The sequence below is a fragment of the Chaetodon auriga genome, chromosome 8, assembly GCF_051107435.1.
Source record: "Chaetodon auriga isolate fChaAug3 chromosome 8, fChaAug3.hap1, whole genome shotgun sequence".
Lineage (NCBI taxonomy): Eukaryota > Metazoa > Chordata > Actinopteri > Chaetodontiformes > Chaetodontidae > Chaetodon > Chaetodon auriga.
In genome coordinates, this window is record NC_135081.1 from 8,994,124 (window position 1) to 9,014,830 (window position 20,707).

At 44.7% G+C, this 20,707-nt stretch overlaps 1 protein-coding gene across 1 annotated transcript in view; it reads left to right on the forward strand.

The window, feature by feature from the left end:
* The window catches only part of LOC143324046 (nuclear factor of activated T-cells, cytoplasmic 1-like), a 100,292-nt gene that overhangs the window by 76,017 nt on the left and 3,568 nt on the right, over window positions 1-20,707 (forward strand). Inside the window, exon 9 of the mRNA XM_076736237.1 lies at window positions 4,864-5,508. Coding sequence (XP_076592352.1) covers window positions 4,864-5,508 — 645 coding nt within the window. The remainder of the gene's footprint in view (window positions 1-4,863; window positions 5,509-20,707) is intronic.

Below are 20,707 nucleotides of genomic sequence, written 5' to 3' on the forward strand. Positions count from 1 at the left end.
CACCTTTATAGAAACAAAAATGTAGTGTTTAAATCAAAGAAGTAATCCACAGTACAGAGGTGTCATATTACAATATCATATCAGGGTCTGTACAGTCACGAGCAGAGCTGCATCTTGCTATACATGAAAGCTGTATTATAGCCTAATGTATAATTACAGAGTTTGACTAATTGGAAAATACAGAGGCAGTGGCGAAAATGTATGTTTTTGATTTCTTATTCATGATGCTAGCTGGCCAAGTGACTAATCACTGCCCACTGTCTGAAAAGCATTCATAAAGAACACCGTATAAGGTTATAATCAGCGTAAACAGACCCTCTGTGGCAATGATGATTGTAATACATTCATGGTTTCAATACAGCAACAAAGAATGAGGAAATCCAGGCGCTGTTTGCTTTTGAGGGTTTCAGTGTGTGTGTCAACACTGAGAGAAACAACCAACACTGTGGCCAGGTACTCGGGGTGGGCTGGGGAGGAGGATACACACACACACACACACACACACACACCCACACACAAATACACACAAGCTGTTGTCAACACTTTTTTGCTTGCTTGTATGAAAAGACTCTTCCGGCCTGCTGTCCCACTTCAAGCACAGTTGTGGTCACTGACGTTGTTTAGAGAGAACATTTCTTTCACACTCTGGTGTCTGTTCATCTATAAAAAGGCAAACCCAACCCTGAAAATAGCCTGACTTGTTTGAAACAGCGGAAGGATGAAGCAAACACTCTCTGGGACACAGATGCTAGTGAAAACCACTTTTATTTTCCATTGAAGTCACGTGACCGTCTTGTTATTCTTTCATGCTGAAGCAAATGCGGTAGGCACCTACTGTGGCTGAACACCTAAGCCTGCAGTTGAAGAACTAAAGAGAAGAGAAAAAAAGAAGTTTCACTATGCTGTATGCACCCCTCAGCTCCAATCAGACGTGTCATTTCAATAGACTGTATTGTTTCCGACAGATTTTTATCTTCTCTCAGCCTCGTCCTGCATCCAACGTGAAATTATAACATTATCTGATGCAGTCTGTGGTGGAATCATAGCTGCTCTCACTCTTCCCAGCTGACATATAAAGATAAGCCTCAGTGATGTGAGTGGAAGGCTGCTGCAGACCATTTAAAACAGGAATTCAAGCCATTCAGAAACATCCCCCTTGAGATTTGTCCTTAGCACTGTGGAGTATGGCAGAGAGCACACAGGTCAGCTGTCTAGGATCCTTCAGTTGGCCTCCAGAACTTGACTCTTGGCTTTCCACAAACAGAAAGGCTGATTTTAAAGAATGTATTAAAGTTAAATGCATAAAATGCATGTAAGAGTTAAACCCATTATGCCAAATTTTTTGCTGCTCAGGAGTTATTGAATGTGAGGTAAAGCTGCCTCCTCTGGGTCAAGAATTGATGTGGAGATGAACCATCAGCAGCGTTTGTGGCATCTTGTCAAACCTAAGTGCTGTCTGTGATGTTGAGATGTACATACGGTACGAATGTCCTTGTCTGGCTCCTGGAATGAGCCTCCCTTTTCCGAGCTCCCTTCCAATCATTCTTGCGTGAGTAAGGGTCGTGACGTGTTGCTCTTCAAATAAGAAACAGTTTTCACCAACCACATTAAACAACAAATGCCAAAAAAGTGCTGGCAGTGACCAAAGCTGGAGTGAAGAACTTCTCGGAACCCCTTTATTTTTACAGGCCGTTTGGAGATTCCTCTGTAATATCAAGTTCTATTCTTAACGCAAACGGGTGCCGACTCCCCCCGCTGCATTGGTTTGTGGTTGGAGTTGGAGAGGGGAAAGTCAGAAACATGTTCTGTGACACAGAGGAAAAGTTGATGAACCACACATTGTTCTTTTTTTTTTGTAAATATTTGCACAGTCATGTTTTTCCCGAAAATTGGACAAAGACTGAGCTGTTTCTGTCATGTCTACAGCTTTGGGCTTTGTCAGACTCACAGTACACAGTACACCAAGGCCCACAATACACTGGGTGACCAGATTGCCTACACAGTGGGACATGGTGCACCAGGTACCTTTGAGTTAATGAACTACCACCTGCTCCATGTTAAATGTCACTGGAGATTCATGCCGCTAGAACAAGATGAGTTCAGCATTTCTGTAACAACACTATCCCTGATTTTTTCGCAGCGGCGTGATAATGTCAAATCCCAGCCAAAAAGCATCATAAATGAAAATGGGAACCTTTATAGTGCCCAAATCCGCTTTGCCCAATGGCTGCAAGTAGAGAGGGCCTCCTCTGGATGATAATTTACTAATCTACATAAGCCGTGTTTGCTTGTCCTTCCTAATCAAATACACTGATACAGGCGCAGACAGCACACATCTACGTCTCGACTCCCATTCTCCTCAGAGGAAACGAGCTCTCAATAAAATACCCAGATCAGGCCTGATCAGTTTAATACGAGCAGAGGGGAAACTGCCAGAGATGGAGAGAAAACCATGTGCAGAACATCAACTGTCTGTGGGCCATAACCCACAGGTTGGGAGGAAATAAAAGCCAGCTGAAGTTGGGACTCGCCTGGTGAATCTGTTTTCTCAGCGCACATGCAAAGAGGAAAGGAGACGCACAGATGGATCAATCTGGAGGGAGACCACTGTTTGTATCTGAAGCAGAGGAGGGAGGAGCTGGGGGAAAAAATGTTTGAAACTTTAAAGAAAGGCCATTAGTCCAGCGTGATTTGATTTCCTGTTTCGCCAGTCTTGCTCATAGTCAGAAGGCATACAGGAAAATAATGCTGACAAATGACCTCACTGGGAATGAAAACCTTAAGCTGCAATGAACCCAACCCCTCTTTCAAAAATACACCTGTCCCTTCCAACTGGATTACAAAGTGTGGCTGCAAAGGACAACAGCATCCCCTCCCTTCTGAGCTACTGCTGATCCATCCTGTTTCTTTAAATGAAATTCTCATGTTGGTTACAGTCACAGGGTGGAAATCTTGTGACTTAGGTTTGTTTAATCTGAAGAAGTGCATCCAGATAAAGCCACAATCACAAACATTTAGACAATTTGCGTTTTTCATTGCTCTGCTTTTCTTCCATATAAATTAACAGGCATGGGTTAGCTTTGTTTGCACGGTTCAAACTTAATTTCTTACTTCCTTTGGAACATTTCAAGTACAACCTCAAAACCATGACATCCTTTAAAAATAATACCTTTTTTTAGAATATTGTCACTCATTTAGCTGTACATAAGTCAGGTCCATCAAGCTTGATTATAAATGATTTATTTACAGGACTTTGAAAATGATTTCAAACAGCAAAAGGTCAAAATGTGTTTCAACTCACAGACCCAGTTCTTAATTCGAAGCCAAAATATAAAAATGATCAAATCAGATAATGACAGTGGCACCTTGCCACCCATTCACACCGAAGAGAGGGCATCAAAGAGGAAGAGAATGGCTGAGGGAAGAGACTGTGGGTTTTCGTGTGTTTCATGCCTTGTTATTCCCCAGTCTGTGGAGGCCCGTGCATCATGGCACTCACCTTACGATGCTCCCCGAGCCACCAGGTCTGCTCCCTGGGCTCTGAAAGCAGACGAGGCTGACGTAAATGTGCTCCCTGCTCTGCGTTATCACCACATCGCAGCTCAGCACCCCAGAGGCTCCAGGCGCGACTCGTGTCTTTTCAAATCCAACTCCCACCAAATAATAAGACACTGAAAAACAGCTTGTTTTTCGTATGACAGCCAGCGCGTCATTCGTTTCATTTGCTCCCTCTGCTTTTACTCTCTGTCAAAGGTTCTATTGTGTACAAACGCAAACACAAAGTTGAGACAGACATCTTATTCATATTGACATCTGCACGCCTTTGAGTAAATGTCACTTGGAGCAAGTTCAGCCAAAAACTCTTAATGGTTGGCATCAAACGCTCACCACACCCATTAACACATTTTAACAATGTGTAGAAATAGAAACAGTGTGCCCATTGTGACTCAGAAGCCTTTGCTATGCATCTGGGTATCTTAACACTGCCCTATTAGTTCTCTGCTGGCACAGTCTGTGCATGTGTACTTACATAATAACTCACCAGTGAGCTTTTTAATGTGGCCTCCATCTCTCAACCCAGGCCATATAGCTCTGTTTCGAAATTTTTAATTAATAGAAAGTTGTTGTCTATAAGTGAGGTGGAAGCATGTGAGACCTGTCAGTCAGAACTAATCAGGAAACAGTGCAGACCGTCTGCGCTGGATTAGAAATTAGCAGGGAGGAGGCAGGATGATCAAGTGGGGTCACTGCACTCTCCTGCATTAGCTGAGGCCTGAAGCTCCTGAAACCACAGGCACAGCTCCACAGCCTCTTAAGGAGCTCAGGCGGCCTAATCAAAATCAAATCATCTCCCTTTCCTCCCCCTCTCTCCCTCTATCTTTTGGTCCTGAGAGAAACAATTACTGCTACAGTGTGGAGAAAACCAAGGGGTCCCGGGCTACTTGAGCAGCAGCAGCAGCAACAGCAGAAGCCCAGTGCTTTAAAGTAGTCTTTTATTGGATATCAGAGCTGGAGGAGAGTCCAAAGAAAATAGGTCTTATTCATGATTAGAGCCAGCTGTGGCTTTCCACACTGATGACTCATCCATTTTTCTTTCCCCCCTATTCTTTTGCTTTTTTTCACGGTGTGGTAAAAAGGGGTGGCGGTTGGGAGGCGTGAGGGTTTCTCTGTTAGAGAGCTCAGCCAAGTTGACACCGAGCCCATATCCACTGGTGGTTGTTTGTTTGGATAATGGAGGGTATCGTGGCCGCAATTGTGCCTGCTCACTGCTTTACTCAGTCTCACTCGTGCACTCACTGCGCCACGTGGATTCCCTGCACGTTTTTTAATATCTCCACCTTTCTTTCTACTTTTTTCCCCCAGTGCCGATTATAAAGACAGAACCCAGTGATGAATATGATTCTCTGGGGACTGCAAGACTGCCCATGCATTCAAAGCCCTATTACAGCCAGCCCAGGCTGACTCCCATCATGCCTGTAGCCGATCCTGATGCCTGCCTGGTTGGTGGCTACCCTTCCTGCCCACCTCGCCATGCCGCCATGCCATCGACGTCCCCCAGCTCCAGCCCCACACTGCATGACCTATCCCCAGTTGCATACAGCAAGTGCCTCTCCAACAGCCCCAGCCATGCAGCGCCACCAGGCCCCCTGGTACCCTCCGTCCAGGAGACCCCTGGCTGCCCCAGCCTCACCCACCCAGCATCGCCAGACCACAGCTCTTCTCTAGGGTTGCTCCATTCCCAGGGCAGCCCTAACCACCTCAACAGCCCTGGGCCCAATGTTTACCACCCTATCTATGCCAACAGCAGTCCCTCATCCTCCCCGGTATCCCACCCTTCCACTCCCGGTGGGACTGCGGAGAGCCCGTTCGTTCAGGCCTACAGCCCCAGTCAGGCTCAGGCAGCAGCCAGCTCACCCAGCCTGTTACCTGAGGATGCCAGTCCCCCTTCAATGGCCATCACCGTCAAACAGGAGCCCCAGGAACTGGACCAGATGTACCTAGATGATGGTGAGTTACAAGAAAGAAGGTGTACATACACTATCTGCAAGTTTCCATTTGATAATCTTTGGAATAATGAGAGCTGTTTTTCTAGATGAAAACTTCTCTTTATGAGCTCTTGGTCATGTCAAAAGTGGCTGTTTACGTAGCACATTACATTTATTTAACACCTTTTGCTTATCTGCAAGCTCGCACACATAGCCACACCCTGCCGCACCTCTCAGTATTTCCTGATGAAATTGTGGCGGCAGATTTGCGTCAGGTTTGTGTAATTTTAGACTTGGCTGATTTATTTGCTTTTGGCGCAACGTGCCGTCCGGCTTATGTTGTCCAAGTGGCTGCTTTACTTTAAAACAGTGGATTGCCTTGATGGGATTTTGAAACAATCTGTCAAAACATCAGAGCGCGGAGGTCAGCTGGGGTGCAGCAGAACAAAAACAGTGGCACACGCGTAGCGAACCAAACTGTTGACACAACGACTAATGAAGGAAGCAAAACAATGGGTAGGGGTTTCCTGAACCGAGCCATTTTTCCCCCCATCTTTCTGGGAGGGATGCTGGGAGGCAGGAGGCGAGGCTTTGTTTTCCCGTCTTTTCCCCATGGAGTCGACACCATGCGGCTGTCGTCATCAGGGGAGGCTGTGGGGTCACTGGTCTCCCTCTGGCAATGAAAAAAGTCACACCCAAGGGACCATATGGCCGAGTTTATTGCCTCTTGTGTCCATCCCACATTATTTCTTTCAGGTCACCAACCTGTTATCAGTGTTATCAGAGGCTCCACTTGTTGTTTTTCTGTATATTCATAGAACGCATCAATGGCATTGTGCCAGGTTGAAATGTTAAAGTCCCCCCGCATCCTAATGGAGGAGGGGGGGGGAGACAACTCCACGTTGAGCTCAGGAATATTACCCTTCCTGTGCACCTTTTGTTCAGTGAACCAATGTAGTGTGTGTGTGCATGCATGTCGATGCATGTGTGTGTGTGTGTGTGTGTGTGTGTGTGTGTGTGTGTGTGTGTGTGTGTGTGTGTGTGTGTGTGTGTGCGCACACTTCACTCAACAGCTCTGGGAGTAGAGGGGTGATAGGCATGAGGGGACCAAGGGAGTTGTGCTGTGGAACTGTAATTGAGTTGAAATGCGGTTGTCAGCATATCTGTCAGTCCTGATGAGTCCCATTAGTCCTCACCTCATAAACAGACAATACAGAGACAGGAGGGATGTCTGCCTGTTATCAGCTACATATATAAACTGATTTCCAACTTTTTCATTTCCTTTTTCTCTTCTTTTCTCTGAGCATTGCCGGATGCTCTGGAAATCTAATTTGAAACAAAACTACTCATTTGAAATTCTTTCGGACTGTTTTTAATAGCTATGGCAGGCAGAAGCTTTCATTTCAGCATTAATTGAATAAAGTGAAACTCTAGCTTTAGTTTGCATTTTGTAATAGGGTTGGCAAGGGGTCCTTTTACACCAACAGCATGAAGATATACCAAATGTACATAACAGTGCTAAGGTGAAATCATGTAACCTTGTTTCTCTTCCCCACTACTCCATCCACTGTCACTTTAGCAGGCTCAGTCTTCCTCCGACCCGGTGCCAAATGTATTCAGGCAGTGATTACAGTTGCATTAGGGACGCGCTGGAATGTGTATTGATTGACCAAGGACACTGAGGCAGCCCCTTGAAAAACCTCAATATGCAGCGCTTGTGCATCACCTAACGTCTGTGCAAGCATCTGTGGTGAACTCCTGGAGTCCCTGTAAGTGTGTGGTGGTAACAGCATACTCCAAAGGCATCTACTGCTCCCAGGCCCAGCCCTATCCCAACCCCCTCAAATGAGCCCTAAGCTCAAATAAATAAGATCGGAAGGCAGCTCACAGGGCGTCCCGCTCGCCGTCCGCACGCATTACCACTGTATGTTAGTGAGCTGAGCGCTCCATTAGAGAGGGAAGACAAGCGGATGACCTCACCACAGCAGCAGTGATTTAACGCCAGCCATGTAGAGTAGCGTTCCTCCACAGCAATTGGGGGCCGGTGATTTGGAGTCTGCAGGAGCACACTTGATCTTCCCCAAGAGTGGAGCACCTCCCACGCTTGAACGCTGAGGCCTCCGGCTCTCATCAGCCAGAGGAAATGTGTCTCGCTGGTCAGGCCCAAATTTTACGCAGCCCCTGAGAAATCACTCAACTTATCAACGGTGAGCTACTGTACCGCAAGGAGCTTGGTTAGTATGGAGGGAGTCTGAGATGCAAACCCCCCCGACTGCCATACACAGTCTCCATTGTAATCTGCTAAACTCTTCCCTCTGCTGTGATAGAAGCTTACTAACTACAGCGCAAGACATGAGGCGGTGATTCTGGTGTCTGCAACAAGGTTTTATAGGAAGACTCCAGTTGGCTGTCAGATCTACATCAGAGCAGACATTTTCACTCTGTGGCTTGTCGGCTCTCACCTGCTTCAGTCTCACTTGTCATACCTAGAATGAAGCAGTAGATCAGCATGGTTTAGAGAATGGAAGCGAGAAGAGGATGAAAACACCCCGTGCAGCTGGACGACTCTGCCTCGTTGCATTGTTGACTCACCATCGTAAACAACGCGTGGTGGGGCTCACATAAAACCAAAATTTGCAGACATTTCGTACTTACTCACAGCCCACTATCTGTACTTTACAAGGCACATGACTGTGAGAAAAACGCCAGTCAAATGACATCAGTGTGGATAACAATAGAATTGATGAAAAAAGTCTGCAGCATTTACGGTAGCCTTGTTAGCCCCTCTAATTAGGCCAAAAAAAGAAATGCTAAAATGATGGCCTGCTTTGTCACATGTCTGAAGGAGCAGTTCTGGTGACATCATACCTCCTCTTGTCTCAAACTACCTCTGACACACATGTCCATCTATGCACACACACACTTTTGATCTCAGACTTTTTTTTAATGTGGGAAAATGTAGCTCACATTGCTTATTGCAAACCCTTCACTTTGACCCCTATTCCTGGTGTTTATAGGTATTTTGGTGTGGCTGTGTGGTGTGTGTGTGTGTGTGTGTGTGTGTGTGTGTGTGTGTACAGCAGAGTTTGTGTGCTGGCTGGGCTAGACATTTGTTCCTGTGAGGCTGCTGCCGTGTGTCCTGTCTCATTAGCTGCTGCTGTGATGGGTGATATCATGAAATGCAGCTGAATGCAGCACCCAGCAAAGGAACTAGTGCTAATCAGAGGCCCAGATTTCTACCAGCTGCCTCTCTGGGAAACAGAGGGCCCTTATTCCCCAAAATAAGAAAAACACAGAGTGCAACGCAGCCGCTGCCGATTTCTGACATTTGACATATGTGCTCTGATTGCCTCATCTTACAGGGTAGTTTTCCTTGTGATTGTTTCCTCCTCAATTCGAAGTTTGTGCATTTGAAACTACTAGGCTTGTTTTCTCAAACTGGAAACAGAATTGTTGTCGGTGCTCCTTTCCTGCCACCCTCCCTCCGGCAACAAAAAAGGCATTCTAACCTTCCTGAGGATCTCCGTCCACCACCAAAGCTTCTGAAGGCAACTCAAGGCTTTCCTCATGGAAACTTTTACACATCCTGGCAAGTTGCCCAGACCCCAGGACTCCGCAAAACCCCTAATGATGATTGAGAGCGCGTCCACACCGCGCTGAAAACATGCTGAGTCGCTAACATTGGAGTGCCGCCGCAAGGCTGGCTCTCGGATTGGAGGGGGGGGCAGAAGAGAGAGGATTTTTTTTTGGGGGGGGGGGGGGGGGGGGTTTGTTCATTAAAGTGGAGGTTGAAGTGTCTAATGGGACTCACTAAAGCAGGAGAAGCTCCTGTATGTTTAGACGGTATGTGTGTGTGTGTGTGTGTGTGTGTGTGTGTGTGTGTGTCTTTTAGTCAGCGGGATGTGGAAGCGCTGTAAGGGCCAGTGACAGCCTGTGCTTTCACAACACTCCACCTCTGACCCGCTGGCCTTTTGGGAGCAGGTCAAGCTCCAGCTAATAGCGCACAGAAAGAAAGGCTGTCTTGTGGTTAAGTGGAACACTAAGAGACGAGTCGCCTTCTAGACATCGTGATATTGATGGGTGCAAGAAGAAGGGTGATGGCTTTTTTATTATTCATGACAACAAAGAGGATGTGGATTTCTTACCATTGTTGTCACTGGTGCGTTCTCACATAAGAAATCCTGTTTTCCTGGCAGCTCTTGACATGCTGGGGTATAAGTCAAAGTATGGTCTAGCTGGAGAAGTTTTATAGTCATAGGAAAAATTAATAGGCGGCTGCACTCCATGATTGGCCTTTTAGAGTCATTGAGCCTAAGCTATGGATCAACAACTGCACTTTTGGGATCAGCAATAGATTTGATTCAATTTCTTCTCATTTGGATCAAAAATCATTACTTTCACAGTGCAAACAGACCTCACAGAGTGCTTGATGGGGTGTGCTCAGTAGCAAACGTGAGGATGTATATTGATCTGGTTGTGGTGGAACTTGGGTACGATATTAATCGAACAGTTAGCTTATAAAGTTTTGCTAAAAGACACAAACTTATTGCTTGATCTTATAAAGTTGTTAATTGCTGTGATATTTCCTTGGAAAAGAGGAGCATAGCCAAAATTGGTGATATAAAAAAGGAAATCTTTATACCCTGTAAAAGTTGGAAACTTGAAGTCACTCTTGTAAAGCAGATGGCAGTCTGCTTAAACGCGTTCATTTGCAATATAAAGCGTGGACGTTTCAACGGAAGTACAGAAATGGAACCCAGAGGATCTCGTGGTGTCTTCACAACAGAAGACACCACCTATGCAGTTTAGTGGAAGTCCTCTGGATTACCTAAGCACCCTCTGTTTCTTCTTACATCTCTTTTATCTCTGTCCCATTGGCTGAAAATAAGAGCCTTTAGGTTCCTGGTTGTGATCAGGTTTTTTTTTTTTTTTTCAACACATTATGAAACCCACTCAATTACAGACCCTATTGTCCAAGATTGCTTGCAGTTTAGCAAATGATTGGGTCTAAGTGGTTACATATGACAGTGGCTATGGGGTCACTGTATTAGTGCTTTGATTTTAAGCTCTTTGTAAAACCATTGGGAATATTATTAGTTTTGATAAATGCAGCAAGATGAATCTGTAAGAATTCAATCCATTCATTACCGCAGCACGCTGGCTTTTATGCGTGTGTGTGAGAGCCAGAGGATCTGGTCTGGTTTCAGTTGCTCTGTCATAATATCCACAGTCACTGAGAAGGAATGTGTCTGCTGAAAAACTGCAGCTAAATTATCTAAACAAATTGGGTTTCTTTTGTGTCTGGGATCTGATACGCGAACACATTTAGATGAGAGATTTTGAGTGGGTTTAGTGTTTATTTTGCCCAAATGTCAGAAATGTGCGATGCAGATTTGCTACTGCGAAGATTTGCGTCTTATTTTCTTCCATTATTCCAAGCTGTGTAAAAACTGGACACACTGTGTGGACTCTGTGTGGAAGTAAATTACTTGGCATCAATAGCAAAATGGACGTCACAAGGTACAAGCACAAGCTTGAGCCTATTCACCATTATAGCTATATTCCTTCAGTTCATCATACGTCATGCATTTCTTAGTTTCTCCTGACACAGCGGTTTAGAGGCTTGGTTTATGTGGCTCACATTCTGAGGTTTAGGAAACACGCGTTGAAAAGCCGCCGAGCCACACGGATCACAGCGGGTCAGGACTCAGACAGGGCCTGTGGCTTGGCTGCAGTCTTCCTGTGTACATCTGTGATCATGGAGCTACCACCTCACGCCAGACACTCTCATTACTGAATCATAATATGACAAATGTCAGTGTGGTTGACTGCTCTGACAGGATGATCTGAGAGAGTCTCTTTCTCCCACAAGTCATTATCTTGGCCTTGCCGAAGGTTGTGTTGAAGCTGTGATATAAGCAGCCTCCAAGCCCTTATCTGTTTTTTTTTTTTAAATGATTTTATTTAAAGCAGAATTTTCACTGTGTCTGCAACAGATTTTCAAAAGGCATGTTGGTTTGCCTTTAATCCCTGCAAACATCACACCACGACTGCCGGACTTACCATAAAACACTGATATTGATGCAAACAACACAAAAACTGCACAGCCCCAGAAACCATAAATTTGCCTTGAATCTATGATATTTCCTGCTGGCGCTGAAACTATGAGCACATGGAAAACTCATCCAGTCCAGGAACACACTAAACACACAAACAAGCACAATTGATTCTCAGAAAGACAGACACATTTTCCTCTTTTGATTCTCTAGGGTCAGAATCAGCTTCTGGACAGCATCCCCGAAGCTTGTGTGGTTTCTTGCTCAAGGATACACAAGTAGTCACAGACAGCTGAGTGAGGGCCAATGATGAGCTCCTCCATTCGGACACAATAACCGCGCTTACATGATGCTTGCCTCAAGACATTGCAGTGTTTTTGGTTGGTATTTAGGGGATGTAAATACCTGCGGCATCAGTAAACAGGAGCAGGTCTCCATCCCTGACCACTTAATAACAGCTCCCCATCTGAAATTTGTTAGCTCAGTGAAATAGTATCCTGTAGCGACGGATGTCAACAGAGAAGTCTGATCCAGCCAGGAGGGGATGGGGAAAGCCGTTGGGTTTTGCAACTCTTGGCAGAGTTTGCCGTCTCCTCCGTGTGCAGATACCTCAGAAAGAAGACGGTGGAAGAGATGGTGATAGCGAGCAAACTAGAGAGAGACTAGAGAGAGAGGAGGAGGAGGGAGCATGGAGGTGGAATCTGTCACTTGACTCTGAACCAAATGCACACGTCCCCTGTTTTAGTTTTACAGGCAGGTTAACGTAAACTGCAACTGTCAAAATAATTTGTCTGAAACGATTAGAATCACGTCACCCTCGATTCATCTCTTCTGGGCCTAAAAATGGTGGGACATAGATGTATTTTTGTGTGTTTTGAGATTTTGGGGTCAGGACATCTCATCATGTCCTTACATCCAGGAATATTCAGCGAGCATGAGAAGAAGCAGGTCAGCCATAGAAATAAAGGAGACACTGACACAGACAGACAGACGAAGAGAAAGAGGGGAAAATCTGAGGTGGAAGAAAGTAGCGTGCAATCTTGGTGATTTTCCCTGGCAGCTTCTCCCACTGCCCCTGTTCTTCACACACACACACACACACACACACACACACACACACACACACAGTACGTGCTCCTCTCACAGCTAAAACTGTTAAAACCAAAACACTAAAAGTCAAAGAAAGACAAACACTGCCGAAGTTAAAGATCACATTTTCTTCCTCTCCCACCAGTGGCCGCTCGCAGTGCAGAGACTTACCAAGCGGTGGGTGAATGGGTTTACTTCAGGGGAGGGAATGATCATAACCACTGAACTGTAAGTGTCCTACTGTTGACATGTGACCCATGGCAGTTATAAACCTCAACGGGTCCCCTGACTCTCCTGATTGTACTCAGCTGAGCTCAGTTCCTCTCAAAACAACATGCTAACAAATAGGGAAATCCTTTCACGCTCAGTAAGCCTTTATTACTGTGTGAAGCATTGAGAGATTAAACGATGAAAGGCCGCTGCGGCGCTACACAAACCTCAGAATTAAGGTCTTTAGCTCCAGAAAGGTCAAGGTGCTTTGAACTAATTGCTGTGCTGCGTTTAGCACTGACATATCCCAGCTTTCAAATGTTATGTACCTTCAAATTAAATCAAGGGAACACTTCATTTTAACCACCCCCCACACATTCCCTGTTTTGCATTTCTAGGCACGATATAAAAACAGACTAAACTGTTTCTAACACACTTTAATATGGTGGTATAAATGAAAATAAGGACATTTTAAATGCTTATTAATGTATTTGTCAACCACAAAAAGTTCCTCCAATGAGACAATAGACTTCACAACATAAATACAAAGCCATATATGTATGATGTTTATCAGTGACATATATATCACATAAATTAGGGTTGGCTTTCTAATGAGGCCCTTTATAATGTATTTATATAATTAATTATTGATATTACTATTATTACTAATGCTTCATAGATAAGGTATAAAGCATTAATAACATTAGCTCTTAAGATGTGAAAAGGCCTTCTGTTTGGTACTCATTCATAACTTATAAGCGATCAAAAAAGCATTTGAAAATCATTCATTAGCCACTGATATAATGATATAATGACATTAGAATGACAACAAATCACAAAGTGGTACCACTGCTTTTATGTCCTTTTTCCGTGCTCTTCTGTTAGACTTCTCAAATCTGTTGGACCTTCTAGAACTTGAAGACAAGACAGTTCTTTCTGCTCATGTTGTAAATCAGCCACGTCAAATCTGCAGGGAGCTCGAGTTGGAAAGCCCGGCTCCCAAACACAGTGTGAGTGAAAATGTCACGTACATTTTAATTAAATCGCTTAGATTTACTGCATCATAGAGTAAAGTAGCAGGCTCTTGTTTCTGTTAAGGTCTTTAAGTGGCAGGTTCACTCCCTGGGTCCCAGCAACTGTTAAATCTATGTGATTTGAAACAGCACGAACAGAAGCAGGTGAAAATGCGGCGCTATGATTTACAGGTGACAGCAAAAGTCTCTGTCTCACTGACTATCTCTGACACATGAAAACTACACCGTCTCCAGATGGATGAAAGTTTGTCTATGAAAATCAAAGCGAGGTCGATGGTGTTGGAAAGGAGATAAGTGGAACATTTGGCAAGTCGACGTGAATAAGTCCACGATGTGCCCCGAGCTGACCTCCTCCTCGGTCTCTTTGAATCTCTGCAGGCGTTGAGGGTTTAAAGTTGTAGGGCAACTCTCGGGGTCAGCAGGCAGAGTGTTAATCAGATCACACTCTGCTTCGGTACAGAGTCAGATCACTAGAGCTCAGCAGGATGTTGAAAAGAGAGAGGCCATGTTCTTGTGTGCAGCAGGAGCTTTTTCAGATTGAGTTACCTTCAGTATAGTGTTCACAGCCTTTTCTGTGACTTCAGGACAGCCTGCAGAAGCCCTCTGCCCAACTCGCTGAGATGCTGGATCAGTGGAAATGTTACTTTCATCAGAGCATGCTTTCCAACGCTGTAAAACAAGCCATAAGAGACTAAGAGTGCCAGTTTGAGCATGAGGACTGGAGTGTCCTTTGTGCTGCAGTTCTTCTACTGAGAAAGAAAGCCATGCTAGCGTCCCCTTGAGGCCTCCCTGCTCCTCACGGGTTAACCCAACGCCATGATGTGCAGATACACACTAACAAGCAGACGTTCACCTTAAAAAACAGGAAAGAGCCTCTCTGAGCCATCTATTTGTGATGGATAGTGAACAATAAAGCTTGCACTGAGGTAAGCCTTTTGGACCCAGAGAACACAGATTCTCTATGTATAAATAAAAGAAAACAATTCTGACATCCCACATAACAACTGACAGGCGACAGGTGATTTAAAGAGGCACAATACAAATGGAGTCATAAATCGTATTATACGCAGGTGCACAGCCAAATTCTCACTCAGACGGCTGCGACCTACTGAAGTATGATTGCTTCAATATGCTCCGCTTTTTTTTTTCACTCTGTGCCATTTTCAAAATCTCGAGCCGTCTGCATCAGCGTCCACGGGAGCATACGTTTCTAATTCTGAATCAGTCACAAGGAGTTTATCAGATGGCTGAGTTATTTTACCATAAACCCATTGGTAATGAGCCATGCAAAGAGTTTAATCTGTCTCCTTTCATATCTCAATCACAAAGATGTGTGTGTTGCACTCAGTTTGGTGGATTTTCAGGCCTGGGTGTTTGCTTTATGCGGTTCTGCTTCACTGCTTGTGCGAAACTGAGCTTTTGATTTCTCACAGTCTTGAGTTATCCGTGCGCACTTGATGTCAGGAGCTCTTAAGCTTCCTACTTTTATGTTTGCTTTTGATAAACACTTTGTGTTGTGGTGTTCTTCCACCGCAGCTAAATAAATAGTTCACAACTCAACACAATCAAACTGAACTGTGTAATCAAAATAACTAAAAGCACCATTTTCCTGCCCAGCATTTGAGCATCTGCACTTCCTTTGTTGACAGCGTCTGTCAGGCAAACAGTGTGGGCATTGCTGTGGCATCCTTTTCTTTTAATGTTGAAAAACTGTATACTCTATGTTCATGTGCACTTATGGCAGTTAGTGTACAAGATCAGTGGTTCCCAGTGTCAGGGTCTGGACCCCCTAAAGGGTCCCAATACAAATCTTAGGTGTAAGGATAAGAAAAGAAAGAAGACATGTCAGTTTCTCAAACACAATTAGACAAATGATTAAACAAAAACGTGTTGTTTCTGACCTTTGCTTTCACCTCTAATCAGATAATCCCTCAGCATTCATGCCCACAATAAGGCAATAATCTATATAACATATCATTAAACATTACTGATATCAATTCACATGAATTTTTCTTAACATACTGGATAATGTATACTCAGAACTACTAACGCTACAACAATATATTTTTTATTTTGTTATTGTTTGCAATGTGGTCTTAACCGACGAAGTCAGTGATGAGGGCACAGGAGAACAGCTCCAACCATGTAAACACCTCCCCCTCATCCTCCCAGGAGGCCGACCTCGAGTGAGCACACCCGCGGCCTCCTGGGCCCGGGAGGAAATGAGAGGAGGAGGAGGAGGAGGAGGAGGAGGAGAGGGAAGTGGCTCGCAAAGAGAGACAGAGTGAGGTGAGATAGGGAGAGGCACAGCACACCATGCAAGATCAAAGACAAAGGTTATGCACCGCTGCAGCCAAAATAAGCACATCAGTGGTGGAGCTTTGAGTAAAAGTTGTTGTCTTTAGATTTCTAATTTGGGATACTGCCGTTTTATTGTTCTCAAGCCTGGATCACAGCATTTCTGGTTAATTTGGCCATTTCCAAGTGATTTTGATCTGGACTAGGCAGACACCTAAATTCTCCTGGGTCAGGTCATTTGCTTTGGCAACATGTCAGATTCAGCGGACTGCAGACAGCCATAAAGCATGTCCTCTGAAGAATGAGGCACATCAGAGACTCACAGGTGGAGAACAGAGCCCAGCTCCACTTTGTCTCTCCACATGAGGCACAGAGAGTATGCCATCGTTATTTCTCAAGGCTGCTCCAGCTCTCTTTTCCAACTGAGCCTGGAGCCCTTTTCTAAAAACAGCAGCAGACATATTGATTGTAAATCTCTTCAGTGACATCAGAGCACTTACTGTTTACACTCCGTACTTTATTTCTTATTTTCTCTTCAGCTCTCCAAAAGAGGGATTGTATCACTCCTCTTGTGGCATCCCAGCTCCGGCCCCCTATACGTGCTGTTGAATCAAAGTTTAGAATCATGCCTCCGGTTTCCACACAAAGACACACACACACACACACACACACACACACAAACACATTGTTTTTATTAGTCTCATAGTTCCTCTGTGATCTGTCTGTCCCACCTCTTTCTTCTTTTTTCTTTTTCTCCCTCTTCAGCTATTTCTTCAATTTCACCTCCAAAGGCATAAGTTTCGTTTTAGACATGTTATTTGCTTGATTGATTAATTAATTAATCAATCACTATATCTGCCTGCAGGTATTAATTTCAGGCTGCATACTGTCCCAGCACCATCCAGCAATAAAGGAGGGCAGCCTGTATGTTGCCTGAGAGGCATAACGCAGGGTAAATGAAAACCCACAAAATGCTCTCAGCTCCACTTGCTGCTGCTCATTAAGGTTGTTGCTTTGTGTACACAGTAATAATTTTTAGATGAGTGTGTCAACATTCTTATCTACTACTACAGTAAGAACAAACCTGAGTGAGGGGGACATGTCCGCCTCAAACCCCCCAGCAGAAATCATGCCTTTAACTCTAAGTGTAAATCAGAACCTCCATGGCATCACTGTTCACCTTCGCAGCGTGAGGAGCCGATTGGCTGTGGCCCATGGTACAGCAGTGTTTTCACAGTACCACGAAGCAGCTGCAGGGCAGTTGTAAAACCTCAGCTCTCGGGGTAAACTCAGCTTTGTTTTAAAAACAAACCCTCGCTCTGCAGCACTATCTCTCCTCCTCCTCTTCTTTTTTTTTTTTTTTCTCTATCTCCTCTGTCAGTTGTGGAGACTGAGTGGTTCCACATGGGAAAGCCCAGGGCTTCACACATCAGCCTAGCTGTGGGGATGAAATATGCTGTCTGTACATATCATCACATCATTAGGCCCAAAGGGATCCCTGCGATGGATTAGAAGCTGTCTACCTGCGAGGCTGGGATGAATTTATGAAGCACTTTATCATGATGAAGCATTAGTGGAACACTTTGTCTCTTTCCATTTGTGTTTATCTGTGGGAATAATGATTGTGTCTCTCTCCATTTCACTCATTCTCTTTCAGTCCCTCCATCTTTATTTCTCTCAATGTGTCATTGATGTGTGTGTTCTGACCTTTGACCCCTCCCTATTTTTGACGCTGCTAGTTATCAACACAAGATAAGTGACGTTGTCTGAGCCTCTCCGTCCAGCCATTTGAGATGTGTGTGGGAGGCAGCAAATTGTCCATTAAGTGTTTCTGCTGAGGCCGAGGGAAGATTTGATATAGTGGGGAAACAAAAGTAATATGTACCAGGAAATTCAATTGTCTCTCTCCAGCAAGTTTGGGCTTTAGTTTGGCTTCCCCACCAAATCAATTTCACATGAGAGCAGTTCAGATGAGGTTTAACTCTGAGTCTGTCTTGCAGCCAGTCTCCTTTTGCTCTCTATGAGCGCCTGCACAGATTTGATGCCAGTGTTTATCTGTGTTTATACAAAGGAGCTTGTATGAGTCAGACGTACTTCCTCAAATGCTGCTGAGAGTCTGAGTGGCACAATAGAAGGAAACTACCTCTTCTTTCTCACAAGCCCGATGTGCTACTACAGGAGGTACAAGGAAGCGTAGGAAACACCCCCCTTTGCTACAGCGTGAAGGTCCGTGACCCTAACACAGCTGCAGTTTATTCATGTAGTGAAAGTGAAGGTGCCCCCCAGTCCTTTGGCATCAAGAGACTCCAAGTGAGAACAGAAGTCCCTTGCAGGAAGCCTCTGTTAGTTCAGAGGTTGTGTTTTGGATAGTCAGCTGAGGGAAGCCAGGGGAAGGTGAAGTCACTCTCTGACAGGTCATTGCCAGTCAGGCCTGGTTTGGTTGAGGGTGATGGTGCTACGAAGGCAGGAACCCCAGACTGGCTCTCGATCCTTGAGGCTCTACGCCTCACCACACCATCGGGCATCCTCTGTTCTCTGAGGAAGCCTGGCTGTTATCGAACGCCAATGCACAGCGCTCTCGTCTAACAGTGCTAACTAAATCACCAGTTCAGGTCAGGTTCACGATGAACTCTCAGAGTAGCCAAATGGACTCATCACGCCCAGGTTTGGATTACTGAATTTAAAAAAAACTGCAGTACCGTATTTACATCAACACCAGTCGAAAACACCCAGCTATTTCCAGTTTGCAAGCTTTTTTGAATGAACGTCTTATCATAGAAATCACAACGTACCTTATTTGCTTAGATTGGCGCCTGGTTGGTTTTCATCTGTGTTTTGTGTCTGTAGTTTTGTGCACAGTGGCAGATTGTTTGTGGTTGGATGATCCTCTGAGCACATCAACTTCCTGTGGCAGAAAAAAAGACTGCTACGATACACTTTGACATCTTAAACTAACAGCAACACTTAAATCGTCACGTTTCAACAAGACAAACATTAAGTTAGCTGCTCGTATCTACACCCACCATAATGACATCAATGGGACCAGTGCGTCAAATCACTAATAACTGACTGGCGAACATTAATCCATCTCCTTCAAAATGGAAAATGGTGAACATGAACACAATTTCAGAATTATGAAGTGCAGACAACAGCAATAGAGTATGATTATAAGTCCTATCATAGCTTATCATAGACTTGTGGAGGTGAGTTGGTCCTTTGTATAAAGCATGACAGACCAGCTTGGGAACATGGACACGCTCCTCAGTTGTAAAATCTTGGCTCACAGTGTTACAAACTGCTGTGCAGTGTGTTGGCACTGTTGAACCTTTAGAACCAAGGATATGTTACTCAAACTGGACTTCCTGGCTTAGATTGTATCTTCTCAGCAGTACCTGTAACAACATGCCCACACCTTCGCAGCCCCTTGTGTTTTTTAAAGCTGTGCTATTTTTGGTCCGAAAGCCCGCTGGGCCTTCTGCTATGGTTGGTCTCAGACAACCTGTTACACATGAGCAAACCTGTGTGTCTTCCTTTGTTACTTAAATAACTGACATGCTGCCATTTTCGAAGAGTTGACCTGTACTGTATCATTTATGTATGCACTCCCCAGGCAGCGTGTCCACTGGAGGTTCTTCCCCCTTCTAGCAGAAACAAATCATTTTCCATCATAGTTGATACAGACAGATTATTTTAGCGAGGTCAACATTCATTGAGCCAGCAGCCACGCCCGATGGAGACGGGGGTTGAGCTGTAAGCGACTGCCAAAAAACAGTGGTAGGACTTCACAACAGAGCTGAATTGACCATTCAACACAGCTGGCATCACAGCCTCATTTTTGTGTCACTCTCACACCTGCCTGAAATAGATCTCCCAGCCGCCCGGCCCTGACAGGTTCAGGCTGCGGTTTACTGATTGCACTGGCACTATGGCTAATAAAGGATGTCACTCTGTTTAACTAAGTCTAGCAGGGCACGTTTTTTTGTTGTTGTTTTTTTTTTTCAGCAGGGGAATATTTGTAGTGCAGCTTTCCGCTGTTTTTGTTTATTCATGAGAGGGTATCCTCCCAGTTACAACTTTCCATTATTAACCTGAGCAACTGAAAAAAGAAAAAACAGAACAAGTTTCCAGTGCTGCTGACAGGGATGCCAGGCCACAGGGAGTTCATTTATGAACATATCTGACAATAAACATCTAACTTCGCATCTTTATTGTGTCACATAACATAGCAATGTTTTTGCAATAGCATATAGAGATTATGAATGTGGAAAATAACCTTCTGGCCTGTTTTGTAAAACACTGCAACTAGCCTTTCAAGGGCTGGTTTACAGAGGACACCTTGTACTGTATCCATGCCCGTCAATATTGTGCAAGGGGTTTAATTATTGGAGCCAAATTCCACTCTGAACAAAATGTTCCCCATCATGTCTGACCGCCTTCCCTTACTCTTCATAGTTGTGGTTATCCAGTGACTTCACTGAAGGTGAGATAGACTCAACTGTCATGCAGGAGAGATTGACTTAAAAAGAAAAACAGA